Below are 19845 nucleotides of genomic sequence, written 5' to 3' on the forward strand. Positions count from 1 at the left end.
CCCAGCTACTTAAATGTTTTCTAGTTTAGTATATGTAACTAACATTCCTGGCTGTCTTGGAACTTACTCTATAGGCCCGGCTGGCCTTGAACCCAGACATCTGCCTGCTTCTGCCTCCTGAGTACTGAGATTAAAGGTATGGACTGCCATGCCCAGCTTGTATTTAACTTTTTAAAGATATGGAACATATATAATAAACCATTTATTATCCTTAGCTGCCAGTTCTAAAATCTATGTCAGTTCTGGTCTTTCTCAATTAATCAATAATAAACATTTGTTGTGGCACAATTCAACAAAAGTTAACATAGTATGAGACAGAGATAAGAGAAGAAAGGGACTAGGGCTACTCACACCTATAATTTAATGGGTTTGTTTTTTAAATTAATTTTTATTTAAATTAAAAGCAATCTTATTTTACATACCAATCCCAGTTCCCTCTTCCTCCTGTCTGCCCATCTCCCCATCCCCCCCACTCCACCCCCCCATCCACTCCTCAGAGAGGGTGAGACCTCCCATGGGGGATCAACAAAGTCATCATTTGGGGCAGGACCTAGGCCTTCCCTTGTGTATCTAGGCTGAGAGAGTGTCCCTCCATAGGGAATTGGCTCCCAAAGCCCATTAGTGCACTAGGGATATATACTGATTCCACTGCCAGAGGCCTGGTTCTGTCGTATGCATGTTCCCCAGCTGTCAGTCTGGAGTCCGTGAGCTCCCATTTGTTCGGGTCAGCTGTTTCTGTGAGTTTCCCAGCATGGTCTTGACTCATTTGCTCATCACTACTCTACAACTGGATTCAATAAGGTATCTTGTGAGTCTACTGACCACCCAGAGGGTCCGGAAAAGGTGCTTTAGTGCCATCTGCTGGTCTCCAGAGGTATAACTGGTGCCTCTTGCTATTGTGTATTTCCAAATTTTTTTCTTAAAAAACAAACAACAAGGTCAAAACTTAAAATAATTATCTTAAAAGTAAAATATTATATGGATATTGTGAAAATGCCTTTAATCTCAGAACTTGTGAATGGGTGCAGGGATCAAGAATTCAAAGCTAGCCTGGGCTACATAAGACTTGGACTTTTTTTTTTTTTAAGTAAAATATTCCAAAAGTTGGGAAAAGATTTGCTTTCGTGTTTCCATTTTCAATTTATTTTATTGATATTAAGAATTTCCCACAACAATAAACGACCAGAGCCATTAAAACTGATACTGCTGGGTTTTATTGCCAAGCTCTAGTTTTATCTATTGCTTCTACTACTATTATATTTTGAAATATGAGACATTGTATTATTTTTACCATTTTAAAATGTTTTCAACTTCTAGCTCCCTAGAAACTGGTTTCAAAACAGTCTAAAAAGTAATTTTTAGTGACAAGACTATATAGGTGCTCAGATTCATAGTAACATGAATAAATTCTCCATCTTCTAGTTACATATATTTAGCACTTGACCAAAATGTAGACTTTACATTTTGAGTTTACTTTGCTAATGATATTCCTCCTTCTCATTCTTTCTCCCTTTCCTCCTCTCCCTCTCTTCCCTTCTCTTTTCCTCACCTCCCTCCCCTTCTATCTCCTTTCCTTTCTTTTAAAAAACAGCCTCAGTGTCTCAGGGTGCCTTCAACCCTGCTGTGCAGCAGAGGATGAGCTTGAACTCCTAACCCCTCGGCCTCCACTTCTTTGATTACAGGCATGTGTCACTGAGCCCAGTTAATCTCATTTCTTTTTTCAATAATAGATGAAGTTGGGTAGGTAAAAAAAAAAATGTGTCTGAGGCCAAGCCTGACAGCCTGAGTTCTGTCTCCTCAACATTTGCAAAGACTGGCATACTCCCCCACCCCCACACATGTAACAGGGCCCCAGACCTTAGCACAACTGACTCCATGATGGAAGTGGCATTCAGGCTGTAAAACTCAGCATGTAGACAGCACCATCTACCAAAACTAAAACAAAGGTCTAATCCATCCAAGTCCACAGCTCTGGGAAAGTCTCTAATGCACTAACCTTGCTTTTTAGCTTCTGTAGATCCACTTCTGGCTAACTGTTCTTCTTAACAGAGGTGTGTCAACCCAGAACATGGTTTTTGTAGTTAGAAGCTCACCCTGAGAAAGGCTCAGTGCTACACTGGGATCCTGAACACCTAGTGTAGTCTCTGGTCAGCTAATAAAGATTTTTCTATTGCCTTAAGCCTATGTCCAAGAAGTCTTCTCTGGTTATACCCCACAACAATAAACACACAACCATACCCACTCACATACACACTCACACACACATACACGCATATACACTCACACTCACATATACATAAATAAAAGTTTAAAAACAAATGTCTATGTGTTTAAGCTTCTTGGAAGCAGCTATTTTCCTGTCCTCACAAAAGAAGACAGGCTGGATGCTCCTGGGCTTGTGTTTTTCTGGACATGGTCTCAGGCTGCAGGGGTCTTAATTAGTATATTTTAGTGAGAAGGAGGGACTGGGGAACTAGTCACCTTTCCTTTCATAACATAACAGAGTCTGTAATAGTGGAAAACGATTTCTAAGAAGTTTCAAATATCCAGTTTCCAATCTCCCTATGTATTTCTGGCTTATGGTTGTGGATGTACTCAGACATTAAAGTAACATTCCCAGCAATGGGATGCAGCAGCTAAAGAATATTTAGCAATATTAAACAATTAGCATGACTCAACATTAAATAACAAAATTATAATTTATCATTGTGATGTTTCCTAAGATATTATTTATCAAGGACTAAAACTTTAGGTAATTTTATGGAAACTTTTGTCACTATCATCTGTATTTGACTTCTAGGAGAAAGAGATCTTGACATCTTTTATTTCAATTGTGTGAATGTGTGTGTTTGTGCACATGAGTGCAGGTGTCCTGGAGGCCAGAGGAGGGTGCTGGATGCCCTGGAGCTGGTGGGTAGAAATCCTACAAGGTGGGTGCTGGTTACTGAACTCAGGTCCTCCCAAAAGTTGTATGGAGACCTGACAAAAGTAGGGGGAAAGTTCTGTTCTTGTCTTTACAGAAAAACAGAAGCCCATCTTCAAGAAATCAAAAGATATCAAACATATAGATGCCTAAAGAACAGAGGATAGCTATCCAGAAAGAACCATCAAACAAAGAAGCATCTGATTTATGGTATCAATATGTATGCATGGTAAAATCGTTATACTAAACTTTATCTTCTTACTTCCCAGTACAGTCATAGTCCCAGTTCACATAAATATCAAAACTGGCTTTGGGGTTGGATTTGGCCCTCCTTCTCCAAGTTCAAACATGTTGTTTAAATAAAAGTCAGAGTTTCTGTTTCATATCAAAAGGCCGCTTGATGTAAGACAGAAGAAAGCAAAATCTAGGACTACTATTGTCTTAACTCTGTTTTCTCTCTAAAATCCCAATTTCCTTCATACTTATTTTCATCCTTATTGTTACCTTTCCCTGAGTGCTTATGTATTAAAGTTGAACCTTCTGTGCTGATATTAAGTCTTCCACAGTGAACAAAAAATTTCCTAACAGCAATCTTTGGACTTTCCGGAAAGAAGATGGGCCCCCCTTCATTGATTCCACTTGATGTCTTTGAACTAGTAAACACCACCCTAAGACCAGTTTGGGACTATACTGCTCTAGACAATTCCAACTAGCTAGCTGAAATGGTGCACCTTCTTATTACATCGTGACCAGAACTTCAGATAAGAACTTCAGTCAAGCATCTCCTGCCACACAGAGACTAGCTACAAATGTTACGAGACGTTTAGACTTTTCATTGCTTTATTTTTTTTCTACAGGCTCCTATGGAGTCATTGTCACCCCATTTCAGCAGGAAGAAATTCTAAGAAAACGACACCCCCTTTCCCTACAGTTGGAATTAAGGATTTTTTTTCTTCTCTCATTGCTGAGAAAGGGATAATTATCATCTGCTTAGGATTGGTTTTAAGATGTGTAGGGTTGAGTGAGTCTCAGGCTCAGGTATCTCTTTTAGACAAGTATGAGATGGGTATGGTTAGGATGGGATATAGGTAGATTAACATATCTTATTGTGTAATGCAGAAATATTAAGCAACACAAAATAGGGATGTCCTATGATATTTTATTGAGGGAGAAATCACTTACGTGAAAAGCCAAGAAAGCTGAGAACCAAAGGTCCGCAGGCTGCTCTCTGGGCTGCAACCAGAACGCAAAGAGGAAGCATCTCCTCCCCCTTGCTCTTTTATCCCCTGTATGTTCTATGTACCTGTGACCACACCCAAACGGGAGTGAACTAATTTTAGCAACTATTAGCTATAGAAAACTTAAATTATTAGATTCTTGTATGTTGACTGTATAGGGTCTTCTTTCTGTTTACAATGTCTTGCACACAAATATAAAACTAACTTTATGAATATACATTTTGTATATTGATAAAACTCAGGATATTTTATCATATTGCACTTTACAGTTCTACCTCTAGTTAAGACATTTCAGTTCTGTTATTGAGAATTATATATATGTATATAGTTACATTTTTGAAGTCATTGTCTTTGCTAAATTATTTTGGAAGTTTTATCCATTGAGCAACTATGTTTCTCAGGATTACAGATGATAGTTACCCATGTCTCATAATACCTATGAGGTTAGTCAGACATAGATATTTGATCTTCAAACACTTCAAAGATCTGCAGAATATGGCATTTAAATGTTTTAATATTAGTACTCCGTTGACATGAGACACTATTGCTCCTAACAGCATTGAGCTATTCCCAAGAGTATGTTGGGCACCGATGACACTCCTTCTGGAGTTCATTCTCCCCTCCACTACTGGCCTCTTGGACAAAGAACTGCCTCCACCTCAACAGTTAACTTTGACTTGCTGTCCTATTGTGCTTGCAGAAGATATACTTAGAGACTGCTGAACCCTGCCAAGTCAGGGTAAGACAGTCTTTCAACCTCCCTGCATCTATCTGTGTTGGTCAGTCAGTTACACTAGGCCTTAGCTAAAGCCAGTCAAAGCTGGTTGCCCCTACACTGCTGACACTTTGGATGACTGTCCAGGTAACATGCTGTTTCTGTCTTCACTTGCATCTGTTGGAAGTTGCTTGGTTGCACTTCCTGCCTACCCAAGTATTGTTATCTCCCTTCTCAGGTCTTTGATGAGATTGAAGATTAAACTGTCACAATTATTGTTCTCTCTTCCTAGATAGAAATATTAAGTACGAGACTTAAACTTTCCAGTTTAGGACAACTTCATAGTAATCATGCCTTTATCCTAGAACTGGATATGTAGTTCATGCTAATCTCTCTATGATGCTTCACTGACAGTAGGTTTTACCTTTCCTTCTCCTAGAGCATACTTGATATTTGCTATCATTGTATCTAGTTTTGTATCAAGACTAAACCTTCTTCTTAAGACTAAAAGGGGAATTGTAGTGAGATATTCACACACACACACACACACATATACACACACACACAAATGGGTATGGCCACAGGTGCGGACATGACTGGTTAAAAGGACTGAACTGGGGCTAGGAAGCCTCTTCTTCAGGTCACAGAGAGCATCCGGTAGCAGAGTCTGCGTGTTTGGAGTGGGAGCCCGCAGCTGTCATTTATTTCCTGTGTAAGTTATTTTCTACTAATAAGTCCAATTCATCTTACTAATTAAGCATCCTGATTTCCACGTGCAATAGAGGGGGGTTAGTGCTGGGGGATCAAACCTGGAGCCTCACCTAGGTATGGTTTAAAAGAAAACTATGATTCCCAGGTACTGTGAAGATCTTTTCCTATAGTCTTCCTTCCTCACCCTAGTATCCCTTTGACTGATCCAAGACCCATCTCTCTGAAAACTGGCTGGCCATGCCAGGGAATCAGGAAGGCAAATTCATGCAAGAACACCATGATCAAGTAGGTTCACCCCAAGGATGTAGGGATGGTTTTATATACATACATACATATATATATATGTAAAACCAATAAAATAAAGGCAGTTTACAGCAAGCTCATAGCCAATATCAACTTAAATGGAGAGAAATTCAAGGCAATTCCACAAAATCAGGAACAAGACAAGGTTGTTCACTCTCTCTATGCCTATTCAACACAGAACTTGAAGTCTTAGCTAGAGCAATAAGATAACTGGAGGAGATCAAGGGGATACAAATAGGAAGGGAAGATGTCAAAGTATCTTTATTTGCAGACAATATGAGGATATACATGAGCCTAAAAATCCCACCAGAAGCTGGGCGGTGGTGGCACACGCCTTTAATCCCAGCACACAAGAGGCAGAGGCAGACGGATCTCTGTGAGTTCGAGGCCAGCCTGGTCTATAGAGTGAGTTCCAGGACAGCCAAGCTACACAGAGAAACTCTGTCTCCAAAAAACAACAAAAACAAACAAACAAAAAATGGAATACAGATCTAAGAGAGAATTCTCAGAAGTGGAAACATAAATGGCTCAGAAGCACTTAAAGACATGTTCAACATCCTTAGCCACCAAGGAAATGCAAACCAAGATTTTATCTTACATCAGTCAGAAAGACCCAGATCAACAAAACAAATGACAGTTCATGTTGGTAAGGACGTGGAATAAGGGGGGCATTCATGCATTGCTGGTGGGATGCGAACTTGTACAGTCGCTACAGAAATCAGTGTGACTGCTCTCCAGAAAGCTGGGAATAGATCTAACTCAAAATCCAACTATACAACTTGTGGTGGGTTGAATAAAAATGGCCCCCATGAAATTCTCAGGTAAATGTGTGGGATTAGAAAAAAATCATCCTGAGTGAAGTGACCCAGGCCCTCAAAGACAAAAATGGTATATATTCACTTATATGTGGATGTTAGCTACTAAATTTTCAGTATGCAGGCTACTATCCATATAACAATAGAGGTTAGGTATGGAGTAAGGGACTACAAAGAAGGGTTGGATTACCCTATGAAGGGGAAACAGAATAGATAGCTATGGATGGATGGGGTGGGGTAGAATTCAAACAGGAGGATAAAAAAGGGAGAGGGAGGGAAGACTGGGGTGAGGTAGGAAATACAGGGAGGGACACTAAAACTAAAGCCCATTTCAATGGTTATATGGAAACCTAATACAGTAGAAGTTTCCTAAAATACATATATGAAGGTAATTTAAATGGAATCATCAAATAATGGGAGTAATGAAGTCCCATCTGGACATCTCTCATTACCAAATGAAGTCTCCAGTCCCAGGAATAAGTTACATCTAATCAAGTCATTGGTCAAAGGAGCCCCACGGGAACCCCCAAACAACCCAAGCTAGTACCAAGGCTATTGGTTGCTCTCCACAAACTGGCAGTAATGTGCTATTGCTGAAGACAACATCTACACAACTCATTGAACAAGGCTCTATGGTGCCTACATAGGGCCTTCACCACTACAGACTAGTGTTCATGGTACTGGAAGGTACTCTGCACAGTACCAAAGGAGAAAGTTAAACATCAACCCAACTACAAACCCTTCAATCTACAATGGTGACCTGTCTGCAAGATGTGGAAGCAACCACCCAACGTCTGGTTGGATTTAGGGGGCAGTCCACGAGATGGATCCCATGCCTGACACTGCTCAGGCGGCCAAGAACCTGGGACTAGATAGGTAACTAGGGGAAAATCAACTACAACTGTGCTAATACATACATATATATGTATTACAATTACATTATATAAATATTGTATAGATATATAGTAAGTAGTATATATGCACACATAAATAGAGATAGACAGATCAATAAAATGACTCCTAAAGACATTCTGTTATACTCATAGTTCAGTGTTCTTGCTCAGCCATCATCAGAGAAACTTCCAATACAGAGACCCATAGCTGGACAATGTGTAGAGAGTGAGAGATCTCCAAGACTCACTACTAAATGGAATGTCTCTATCTAACCCCTTCCCTCAGGGAACCCTGCAGGAAGGAGGTGAAAAGAGTAAGAGCCAGACGGAATGGAGGCACAGGTCTGGGCCAGATGGGCTCCTAGTACTGAGAGAGGAAGGACACAAGACCCCTCCCCCCAGCCAGAAGCTATCTTCCATTGAATTGATACTCACAAATGAAGAATTAGTTTTCTAGTTTCTCTAGTGGGGTCAAACTCACTATGCAAACTGTAGGGGAAAGAGACCAGCCAAAGAAACACACCCTGAGCAGCGCCAAAAGAAACACACTTTGGCCCTGAAGCCAGAGCCAAATCTGCACCTAAGCAGAAAACCAACCAATCTCTGAGCAGGGAAAACGAACCAATCCTTGAGCAGAAAACCAACCAACCCTTTAGCATGAGATCTAGCCAACCTGAGCTCAGGGACTGAAAATCTGACCCTAGAAATCTGACTCTCTGGAAACTTTGTCCCTAAGAAGCCCTATATAAACCCTGCTTCTGTGATGAGCAAATTGACAAAGAATGGGCTGGCAAAAACAGCAGAGACAGCTGATCCGAACAGGGGAGAGCTCTTGGACCCCAGAGCGACAGCTGCGAGGCCAGCATGGGACTGATCCAGACCCCCTAAATGTGAGAGTCAATGAGGAGGCCTGGACAACCTATGGGGCCCTGAGCAGTGGATCAGTGTTTATCCCTTGAATACTAATAGACATCGTGTGTCCATAACACAAAGAGGGATGCTCTCTCTGCCTGGACTCTTAGGGAAGTGCCTGGACCCTACCCTGAATGAAATGACAGACTCTAGATATTCCTTATGTGGAAGGAATTGGCAATAGGGTGGGAGGATGGGGGGGGGGATGGTGGGAGGGAGTGCGGGAGGAGGGGAGGGAGAGGGAACTGGGCTTGACATGTAAAACAAGCTATTTAAAATTAAAATAATAATAAAAAAATAAACCCTGCTTCTGTTCAGTTTGCTGCTGTCTTCTTCCACCCTGGCAGAGGCAGCCACTTTCCCGGGTTTTGGCTGAGCTCTGTGAGTTTGTGGCCAGCCTGGTCTACAGAGCGAGTTACAGGACAGTCAGGACTGTTACACAGAGAAACCCTGATTCGAGCCTCCCTCCCTCGCCAAAAAAAGTCATTATTTCAAATAGTAATAAAAAGGAACAAGAAAAATACCACCCCCTAGAAATGCAGACAAAGTAAAAGTGATAAAGTTGTTGTCACTGGCTGAGCGTGGCGAGTGTTCAGTACTTACAAGTCAACCAGACAACCAGACTGCATTGGTGTCAGCTGCTCATCCCAGGTTTGTCCCTGCGTCGTGTAGCATGTGACAAACTCAGGTGAAGAATTTGAGGAGGTTCCTACAGAGGAGGAGTAGGAGGCGTGGTGCAGAGATCTGTACTCCGGCAAGGCAGCTTTCCGCGCCTCAGCTCCTGGCTGGCTGGATAAGCATCTTGTGAATGAACCATCCCGGCTACTTGCCCAAAAAAACTCCAAAAGGCGGTTCAGATACTGAATCCCAGACCTTAGCCTAGGGGCACACAGCAAGACCGGGCGTGACAGCAGGAATTCCGAGCTGCAAGCTCTAAGACCAAGGGCGGGGGACGAGCTCCGAGAGGGGCGTGGCTCAAGAGTGAGGTTTTGGGGAAAGGCCACTAAGGGGGGGAGGGTAGGGATTGTGGGCGTGGCTTAGTAAAATACACAACGAGGGGCGTGGGATAAAGGTGGGGTCTTGAAGAGAGGAGAGGATGGAAGGCGGAGCTTCAAAGAGGTGCGCGGGACGAGGGAAGGGCTTCGAGGATCAGGCGGGTGGAGGGGGAAGTAGGTGGGGGATTAAATAACCCACACGAGGCTGACTTTGTGTCGGGGAGGCGTGGCTATCGTATCGCATTTCCTACAAACATGTCCGTCTTCTCTTGCCGTAGTACGAAACCGGAAGTTCCTGTGAGGAGAGCTATAGAGTTCCGGGATCGTGCCGGCACCATGTGGGAGCTCCTCTGAAGAGTTGTTGGTTGTCGATTCCTGCCGATATTCCGAGTTTAGGGTGAGGAGGAGTACGTTCTGGCCAGGAGCGGCCGTAGCCTGGGACGGGTAGCCAGGGTGGGCTCTGCAGCCGTGGTCCCCGCCTGCGGAAACATGACTGCCGAGATGTAGTTTAATGCTGTTACCGTGGTGATTGAGCTTCGGGGGTTCTGGGGTGCCTGGGCGGCGGGTTTCTGTGTCTTAGAAAGTGCTGAGTGCGGTGTTGTCTGTGCTGCCAAGTTAAGTCACTTTAAGTTTCGAAAAAAAACTTTCCACGATGTTTGTTCTTAGCCCGTGTTTTGAGACATCCTCTCCTTTGCAAGATGACGTCCTTAGCCCAGCAACTCCAACGACTCGCCCTCCCTCAAACTGATCCCAGCCTCCTAACTAGACATGAAGTTGCCTCTCTGTTGTTTGACCCTAAGGAAGCGGCCACCATCGACAGGGACACCGCCTTTGCCATCGGTGAGCTCCCTTTCACTTAGCAAAGTTCCGGGAGCAATGGTATTGGGGACTTTTTCTGTGCGTGGTTCGCTTCCTGAACAGATTCTAACTTGATTTGTCTCGTTAAGGATGGGAAAAAAGCAATCATGCTAGATGCTTGAATGTATTTATAAGTAGTGGTATCTAAAATCTCACAAAGCAACTAATATGTAAAAAGGAAGAAAAGGAGAACTGAGGCGATGAATGAGGTGTGGGAGGAGTCTTCCAGAACGTAGTGTATTTATAATAGTTATTAAAAAGAGGAGTCGGGCTGGAGTTCTTGACGTGAAGTACTTTCTTTACTCATAGTGAGTGAGATCAGATTTATCTTATGCATAAAAACTAGAACCAACGTTTGAGAGTGCACTGCACATTGTAACGGTTCTAGGACTTAGGGGTAAGGAAAGCTGTAGAACATCTGTTGAGTTTGCTCACAAGGAAGTCCTAAGTGACTCTTCTTCTAGGATGCACTGGCCTGGAGGAGCTTCTTGGAATTGACCCCGCCTTTGAACAGTTTGAAGCACCATTGTTCAGCCAGCTAGCAAAAACCTTGGAGCGCAGCGTTCAGACCAAAGCAGTGAACAAACAACTGGATGAAAACATTTCATTGTTCCTCATTCACCTGTCTCCTTACTTCCTGCTTAAGCCAGCCCAGAAGTGTCTGGAATGGTTGATTCACAGGTAGCTAACCATGTTAATCCGTTACAAACTTAAATAGTTGCAATATTTGTTAAGGCTGTGTTGTTAGCTGAAACTGACTTAGAAGATTAATATGATGTCTAGAATGTGAAGTGAACATACTCTTATATTAAACATACTGATCTTGAGTGAAATGTCTTATTTAGTGTTTAGGTTTTTGGTTTTGTGGTATGTGTTTGTTTTTGAGACTGGGTCTCACTGTGTATCTCTGGTTGATCTCAAACTCGCAGACATCTGTCCCTTCCTCCCCAGTGCTGGGATTCAAGGTATATGTCATCACTCTTGTGTAGTTATTTATGATTTATTAAAGCTTGACTGAGGATTCAGTCACCTTTAATCCTTGGACTCAGGATTAAGAGATAGACAGATTTCTGTTAGTCCAAGGTTACCCAGATCTACACAAGAGTGAATCAGTCTAAAAGAGAATTATAGCTCACACCTTTAATACCAACATTAGGGAGGTATGTAAGACAGAAGCAAGCTATCTCCAGCCATGCTGAGGAGAATTTACAGTCTGAGGCTTGGTGAAAACTCCTAAAGAAAGAATTAGCACATTCAGCCTGAGGTAGAGGTAAGAAGCTAGTGGCTAACTGCTTTACTCTTCTGATATCCAGATTGAAGCTTGAACCCCAATATCAGTCTCCTGGGTCTTTTATTTATTAGTGTCTAGTTTTGTTTTGGGGATAGGGTCTCATTATACAGCTTAAGCTGATTTTTAGTTTTTTCTCTAACTTTTCTTTTTTCAGGATGTTTCTTTGTAGCCCTGACTTGCCTAGAACTGTAAATCGGGCTAATTTCAAAAATCATGAATTTGCCTGCTTTTGCCTCCCAAGTTCTAAGATTAAGGCTTTGAACTCTTGCGTCTACCTCAGTACTGTGGTAATAGGTGTGTGCTATCAGACCAGACTTAACTTTTATTAATTCTAAGGAACAATGTACTTTGCCATTGCAGATTCATTCACAAGGTCAAAACTATTAAATTTATTTCATACCACACTAGAGGTTAAGATTATCCTTGAAAATATCAACCCAAATCAAGTAGTATTAGTGACATGTATTAAACATGTACATAACAGGCCCTGTACTAAGCCCTGTGGATACTAGGAACCAAACTTTTGACCTCTTCATGTAACTTTTATTCAGCAAACTTTGTTAAGTGTGATAAAAACATCTGTAGGATGCTGGGCGGTGGTAGGACATGCGTTTAATCTAGAGGCAGGAGGATCTCAGTGAGTTCAAGGCCAGCCTGGTCTACAAAGTAAGTTCCATGATAGCTAGAGCTGTTACACAGAGAAACCCTGACTCAAAAATACAAAACAAACTCCGAAAAACCAATAACAACAACAAAAAACATCTGTAGGTTGTCCTTGGTGACTGTCTTTAAATGTATGTCTTAATAAAAGTTTACACAAGATTTAGAGAGGTAGCTATGCCAGGATTTGTTGAGAAAGTTTCATGCAAGTAGTGTCTTGGTTAATATTAAAGGCTGTATAAAATTAGTAGAAGGCAAGGTCTAGCACTATTAAAAGTATCTAGGAGCTAAAGAAATGACGGAGTGGTGAAACCTGCTTCCTCTTTTCAAAGAGGGATTAGGTGGGGTTCTCAGCACTTAGAGGCCACTTACTGTTGGGATGTACAATCACACTGTGAACCCCACGTTTGCATTTACATTAATTAAATAAAATTAACTTTGGATCAGAAAGTAATCACAGCCTCAGAGGGCACCTGGGAGAGAGACACACACAGGAAGTAGAGAGGGACTTAGAGTATCATAGGTTTTTCTGGTTTGATGAAGTGAAAACGACTCTTTCAGAGGTGCTAGCAAGGAGGGAAGGATAGCTAGTTGCGACCCAGCCTCTCCAAACTAGCAGGTTTTTACTCCAGCCTTTTATAAATCAAATGATAGAGATTTAGTTAAAGCTACCTTTAGAGGCAGTGACAGCAGGTGCCTGTGGGAACAGGGTTCCCTCCAGCCCACTGCCTTAGTGGCCATGTGGCCATGTGGCTCGCTGCTAGAGTAGCTTCCAGAGCCACACTTGCTGGCTGAATAGCAGTAGGTTAAGGTGCAGCCACTGTGCCAAAGGTAAAACAACTACCTGTAACTCCAGTTCCATGGGATCCAGTGCCCTCTGACCTTTGTGAGCAAGTATATGCAGGTGGTGCACAGGCTCATGTGGGCGCTACATACAACCTTTTTTTTTTTAGTACATGTAAAAGCGTGGAACAGCTTAGACAGTAGGAGTGGTCTCAGTAGGTGGAAAGAATCAGGAAAAGCACTAGAAGAAAGCTGGATTATGTAGATTGGGAAGGGTTCCGTGAACCTGACAGAAATAATAAATGCTTCTTAACATTCTTATCATAGAGGGGCTGGGAACTAGCTTTTTCAAGTTCATATACAATTTGTATGTGTCTGTCATCCTTTTTTTTGGTATCTGAAGAAATTAATATGATTTTATTTCTTTTCAAAACAGGAAAACTGGAAGCTGTCCTTTAACTAGCTCTTGTAGACCAGGCTGGCCTCGAACTCACAGAGATCCACCTGCCTCTGCCTCCCTAATGCTGGGATTAACAGACCTGGCCATCCTAGAACTCACTTTGTAGACTAGGCTGGCCTCGAACTGTCTGCCTTTGGCCCTGAGTGCTGGGATTAAAGGCGTGCGCCACCACCGCCCGGCAATGTGATTTTATTAATCTTTTGGTTTTCATGGGGTGTAGTGGTTTAGTCCCAGCACTTGGGAGGCAGAGACGGGCAGATCTCTTAAGTTCAATACCAGCCTGGGCTACAGAGCAAGTTCCAGGACAGCCAGGGCTACACAGAGTAACTCTGTCTTGAAAAAAACAACCAAAATTGTTATTATTATTATTTTTTTTTATTATTATTATTATTAAAATATGGTGGTTAGGAAAGCTGTAGAAGGCTAGGAACACAGATAAGCTCCACCAGTTGTCTAGTTAGCCAGTTAGTTTTCTGTGGTTTGATGATGGTCACACAGTTTCATTGAAGTTGAAAGCGAATAACATTCAAAATGTTATTGCTTCAGAATTGATTGAACTATGTTGAATCAAACTTAAATACTAAGTAGAGGGTTTATCATCTACATGCTGTTTATCTGGTTGTACTTCATTGAGACAGGATCTGGCCCTTTTGGAAACATGTGCCTGCCAGGCATGCTGATGCACTCTTGGGAAGCACAGACAGGTGGATCTCCTGTGAGTTTCTCTGATGCAAGGCCATCCTGGTCTGGTCTGCATAGCTAGGTTAATGCCACACAGGACTACACAGTGAGATTGTGTCAAAAGAAAGAACAAAAGCAAGTGCCTGTGAATTTTGTATTTTGTGTTGACTTAATTGTTTCATATTTTTCTTAGGTTCCACATCCATCTTTACAATCCTGATAGTCTCATTGCTTGTGTTCTGCCATACCATGAGACACGGGTATTTGTGAGGGTGATACAACTTCTCAAAATTAGTAATCCAAAACACAAGTGGTTTTGGCTGTCTCCTGTTAAGGTAAGATTTTTAAATGCCATATTTATTCATGTATATAATTCTTATACATCATGATTAAGGTGTTTTTTTGTTTTTGTCTTGTTTTTGCTTTTTTTTGTTGTTGTTTTCTTTTGAGACAGGGTCTCATTATGAAGCCCTGGCTGTCCTCAACTCAAAGAGATCCATCACCTTCCTCCCTAGTTGCTTGGCTAGTTTTGTTTTAGGGGTAGGGTCTCACTATACAGCCCAAGCTATTTTTTAACTTTATCACTTTGAGAAAAGTTCTTTCTGTATAGCCCTGCCTGGCCTGGCTATACAGCTATGTGGACCAGGCTGACCTCAGAGTCACAGATCTTCAGGCAGCAAGAGCTAATGGCAGATGGTGTAAAGCCAGCAATCAGAAGGAACAAGAGGAAAAGAATGGGGAGTTTGGAATTCAGTTTAATTTAATTTGAGAAAAGTAAAGCTCTTAGTGATCCTGGGGATAGTCTAGTATTTTCTATACCATTTGTTTCCTAGCTTCCTGTTGAAACTCTTACTAATGACATCTAGTATTTATTTAGTACCTGACATTAGACTAGACATTTTACATCATGCTGTCTTGGAGTCTTATGAACTCTTTATAGAGGTGAGGACAGATACAGCAAATTGAAGCTACTTATTAGAGTTCTTATAACTAAAGTTGTAATAACCCTACTCTTTGCACTGTATAGTGCTACTTTGCATTTGTAATTTTGGTACCAAAGAAATTTTTAAAAAGATTGGAGGAATGTAACTCTTAAAATACTTGTACAAATTAAAGGGATAAGAGCCAGGCGGTGGGCCGGGCATTGGTGGTGCACACCTTTAATCCCAGCACTTGGGAGGCAGAGGCAGGCGGATCTCTGTGAGTTCGAGGCCAGCCTGGTCTACCGAGCGAGTTCCAGGACAGTCTCCAAAACATTACAGAGAAACCCTGTCTCGAAAAACTAAAAAAAAGAGCCAGGCGGTGGTGGCACATGCCTTTAGTCCCAGCACTCAGGGACAGAGGCAGATAGTTCGAGGCCAGCCTAGTCTACAAACTAAGTTCTAGGATGGCCAGGTCTGTTACACAGAGAAACCCTGTCTCAAAAAGCCAAAAAGAAAAACAGGGGGAGATAAGGATAACTTGAAAGCATCAGGAAATTGTTAAAATTGAATATGGTGTTTGAAATGAAGGAATAATTACCCGAGAAGAAGGGCCTAGTAAGATCTGTCTGCAACAGAGACTAGAAGGAAGTATGCAATTGTCACAGGCAGGAACTCTATTGCATGAGTGTGCTGACGGGGCTGGGAGACAGCCGATTAGGGTGAAAGCAGACCATGGGCCTGCACCAAGAGCTAGTGACACGTGGTAGCTAAAGTTAGCAGTCAGAAGTAGTGAGAGGGATGGAATCCCCAGTTTTGAATTAAAAAGATTTCAGAAGCTGGATGTGAATTAGTCAGGCTAACTAGAATTCATAAAGTCTAGCCTGTGCTAAAGCTGCCTTTTCCGGCATTCATGCTACTCACAAAATCAAGACCATTTTGTACTGGCCTTCCACAGACTTTACCATCTAGAAACTCTTTCCAAGTAGCCAAGCCTCAGTCTCCCATTAAAGGTTACTTGCAGTTTTCATTTAATTGTTTTGTTAATGTTTATTTACAGGCCATGGGCAGTAGTAGTTAGTGGGGAAAGCAGTATAGGTTGGCCAGGGTCTGGGTCTGTTTCTGCTATTAGAATATTGTGAGGCAGAGACAGAACAATGCTATCTTGACTCAAAAACCAAATCCTATTGTAGAATGATTAAGAGCTAAAAAATTGAGATTAAATATATACATAAGCGACACATTATGAGTTCCTCTCCCTTCACCCTACTCTTTGGAGTTTCTAGAATTTCTAAGAAATTACATGTTAATCTCATCAGCACCAGCAATGAGGAGAAGTTGTATCTGTATGGATGACCTGCCATGATATACACATGTTACTAGATAGATAGTTGGGGTAGCAGTCAGGTGGCAGTTGTTTCTAATAGTTTGTTTTTTTTTTGTCAATAACAGCAATCTGGAGTGCCCTTAGCTAGAGGAACTTTGGTCACCCATTGCTACAAAGACCTTGGATTTATGGATTTTATTTGCAGCCTGGTAACCAAATCTGTGAAGGTGAGCCATGAGTGTGTTGTTGAGTGTGTGAACTCATAAAATGATTGCTGGATCTGAGAAAGGAAACATATTCAGTGGAACTTGGAAGAAGTTCCTATGTTGAATTGTCTGCTCTTGGGGTGCATGAGCAGGAGGGGAGTCAGTCTTTTCACCAAAAGGTATTTTCTTCAAAAATAAATTTGTCTATTGCTTGTCAAATTCCAGCTATAGTGATTATTCAATAGAAACTATCTAATAATGTCAGGAAGCTTGTCATCCTCACCCAGTGTTGCATATGATACTTAAAGAGCCAGAGTGCTTCAAAAGAGCCTCCACATGTGTTGTGTTCCCTATTTCAGGCATTCGCTGAGTATCCAGGAAGCTCAGCTCAGCTGAGAGTGCTCTTGGCCTTCTATGCTTCCACCATTGTGTCTGCTCTGGTGGCTGCTGAGAACCTATCAGACAGTGTGGTCGCCAAACTATTTCCGTACATCCAAAAGGTTAGTCAAGTAAATCATTTTATACATAAAGGAAATCGCTTGCTTTTGAAAATTTCATGGAGAAACTCAAGTTTTTAAATTGGTGATTTATTTCGAGTGGTTGATTCAATCTTTAGGTTAAAAAAGAAGACTTCAGTTATTAAACGGGAATCTAATAAATGTTAACTTTCTATGTCCTAGATTACTATTTTCAATACAATACAGTTTTTACTCCCTTCCAAAGACGTAAGCTTACAGGTCAAGCAGAGATTGTTGCCTTGTTGGGATGTGTAGTAGATGTCTGAGTGAGGAGGCTTTTCTGAAGTTCATCCCTTCTCATCCTATGATTTGTTTCTTCCCCATGTCCACATAGGAAAGGAAGTGAAATGAACACCTTGATTGTCCACGTCTTAAGATTCATTGGCTGTCAGTGTACATTAGCTTTTATTGATCTTTTTTAACTTGTGTGAGCCTGTTCTATTCTTCTACCATGTGTGCCTTGAGGATTGAACTTAGATCGTCAGGCATGGTGCCAAGTACCTATACCCACCAGCCATCTTGCTAACCTTAGGTTGTTTGTTTTTGTTCTTTGAGAGTATTTTGTAGTGTGGACCACACTGATTTTGAACTCATGTTCATTCTGTCTCTGCCTCCTGGGTGCTGTGACAACTGGCTTAAAATTTGTTTTTTGTCTTATACATGGAAACAAAAGGATTGTGCATAACTGTGGTATACCATGTGATATTTCAATATGTGCATTTACTATGTTTAACATCTAAATCAGGGCAAACATTGACATTTCTAATTTGTTGCACTTAAGTAACATGTTAAGTAGAAGAACATAATTCTATATTTTGTCATTTTCCTTATATTTTATGAATATTTAGGGTTTGAAATCATCTTTACCAGATTATAGAGCTGCCACCTACATGATAATCTGTCAGATTTCTGTGAAAGTAACGATGGAAGATAGCTTTGTGAACTCACTGGCATCTCAGCTCATCAGAACATTGACCAAGGTTCCTTCTCAGGTCAAGGATGGATTAGGTTGCCTGATAATTCTCTTACAGCGACAGAAGCCCGAAGCCCTTGGGAAAAAGTATGTATTGTTTTATAGTGGGAAGCTAGTGAAGTTGCTTTGAATAATTTTTGGTAAGATATACTGCTTTTTAAATTGCTGCCTGTCTAATTTGTCGATGTCACACTTACTTACTTCTTTACAGACCATTTCCTCACTTGTGTAGTGTTCCAGATCTTATAGAGCTGCTTCATGGGATCTCCGAAAGCTATGATGTCAGTCCTCTTCTGCACTACATGCTTCCCCATCTGGTTGCTTCCATTGTTCAGCACATTGCGGGTATGTGATTTGCATTTGGACCTAAAAGCTTCCTAAGTTCCAACTGTCTTCAAATAGGACAGACACTTTAAACTATTTAGAATTTCTTGTATTCAGTTGTTTCTATGTAACTTGTCCATTAAGTGAGAACTCTTTGGGCAGGTTCACTGAAGGGAGGCCCGTCGTTCTGAGAAATTTCTCAGGATTCTGTTCTTTACATAGGCTCTATAAAATAAACCTTTGCTTCCCATCTAGATACTTAATGATCTCTAGTGTTTCATTTACAGTAAAGATCCAGCTGCCAGAAAGTAAGCCAAGATTTCATACATAAAAATCCAAATTGTTAAAGAAAGTGATGATTTACATTATTTCTCTTTGATTCAATAAACAGAAAAGAAAGTAAATACTTGGTTCTGTGGCTGCTTAGAGAATACTAACAAAACAAAAGTTAAGTTTGAAAACTAAGAAAAAATCTCTAAAATTATGTTAAGTCTGTTATAAAAAGGTTTACACAACCAAGTCTTGACTTAAAGCTTTCATTCCAGTAAAGTCGGAGATGGCATCCTTGGTTTAGTCAGGAGGCACTGACATGAAAGCTTAGCCTGTTCTCAGAGATCTCGGTTATAGCCCCACTTCACTAACTTTTAGTGTGCTCTGGGCAAACTATGTAATTTTTGCACTTCTATTTTATTCTTGATTCTTGTATCATGATTATGTTTATCAAAAGTATAGAGAATTTCAGGTGAAAGACAAATGAGAGTAATGTACACCAAAATGGCTTGAAAACTGAGCATTACTCAATAGAATAGACATTTGAATATAGGTAAAAGGAGGCTGGGGAGATGACTCAGCAGTTAAGAGCTCGTACTGCCCTTGCCTAGGACCCTGGTTAAGTATCCAGCCCCACACTGGACAGTTCATAGCTCTCTCTGACTCCAGTTCCAGGGATCTGATGTCCTCTGGCCTCCACAGGCATCTGCATCTATCTGGCACACATGAGCTCAATGCAAGCACACAGTCATATACATAAGTAAACAAATATTTTTTAAAGATAATCAGTAAAAAGCTAGAGATATTAGCATATGTTTTAAAGTTATTAATAGAAAAGTTTTCCACTGTAAGTAAATTTAATCATAAGCATACCAAAGAGAATATCCCTAACTCAGCTTTCATCTCTGTGTACATATTAAGGAGAAGAAACTGAAGGAATTGATGGTCAGATCTACAAGAGACACTTAGAAGAAATACTTAGAAAAATACCACTGATGAACAACTTAGATCACATACTGGCTAGGTAAGGTTGCTGTTAACATGCTTCTGATTTGCATATTTATGACTA

At 41.2% G+C, this 19845-nt stretch overlaps 1 protein-coding gene and 1 long non-coding RNA gene across 4 annotated transcripts in view; one reads left to right on the forward strand and one right to left on the reverse strand.

Moving 5' to 3' along the window:
- The window catches only part of LOC121143532, a 44804-nt gene extending 35152 nt beyond the window's left edge, over positions 1-9652 (reverse strand). For both annotated transcript variants that reach the window (XR_005880768.1, XR_005880767.1), the window contains exon 1: positions 9114-9652. This is a non-coding gene — a long non-coding RNA (uncharacterized LOC121143532). The remainder of the gene's footprint in view (positions 1-9113) is intronic.
- The window catches only part of Heatr1 (HEAT repeat containing 1), a 46949-nt gene continuing 36688 nt past the window's right edge, over positions 9585-19845 (forward strand). Inside the window, exons 1-10 of one of the 2 annotated variants that reach the window (XM_021228188.2) lie at positions 9585-9629; positions 9784-9912; positions 10172-10345; positions 10828-11044; positions 14432-14573; positions 16611-16712; positions 17051-17191; positions 18058-18269; positions 18394-18527; positions 19698-19800. In XM_021228188.2, the coding sequence (XP_021083847.1) occupies positions 10204-10345; positions 10828-11044; positions 14432-14573; positions 16611-16712; positions 17051-17191; positions 18058-18269; positions 18394-18527; positions 19698-19800 (1193 nt within the window). In that variant the 5' untranslated portion in view covers positions 9585-9629; positions 9784-9912; positions 10172-10203. The remainder of the gene's footprint in view (positions 9630-9783; positions 9913-10171; positions 10346-10827; positions 11045-14431; positions 14574-16610; positions 16713-17050; positions 17192-18057; positions 18270-18393; positions 18528-19697; positions 19801-19845) is intronic. The other variant, XM_005071785.4, reaches the window with a different exon arrangement.

Source organism: Mesocricetus auratus, unplaced genomic scaffold (genome assembly GCF_017639785.1).
Source record: "Mesocricetus auratus isolate SY011 unplaced genomic scaffold, BCM_Maur_2.0 Super-Scaffold_100013, whole genome shotgun sequence".
NCBI lineage: Eukaryota > Metazoa > Chordata > Mammalia > Rodentia > Cricetidae > Mesocricetus > Mesocricetus auratus.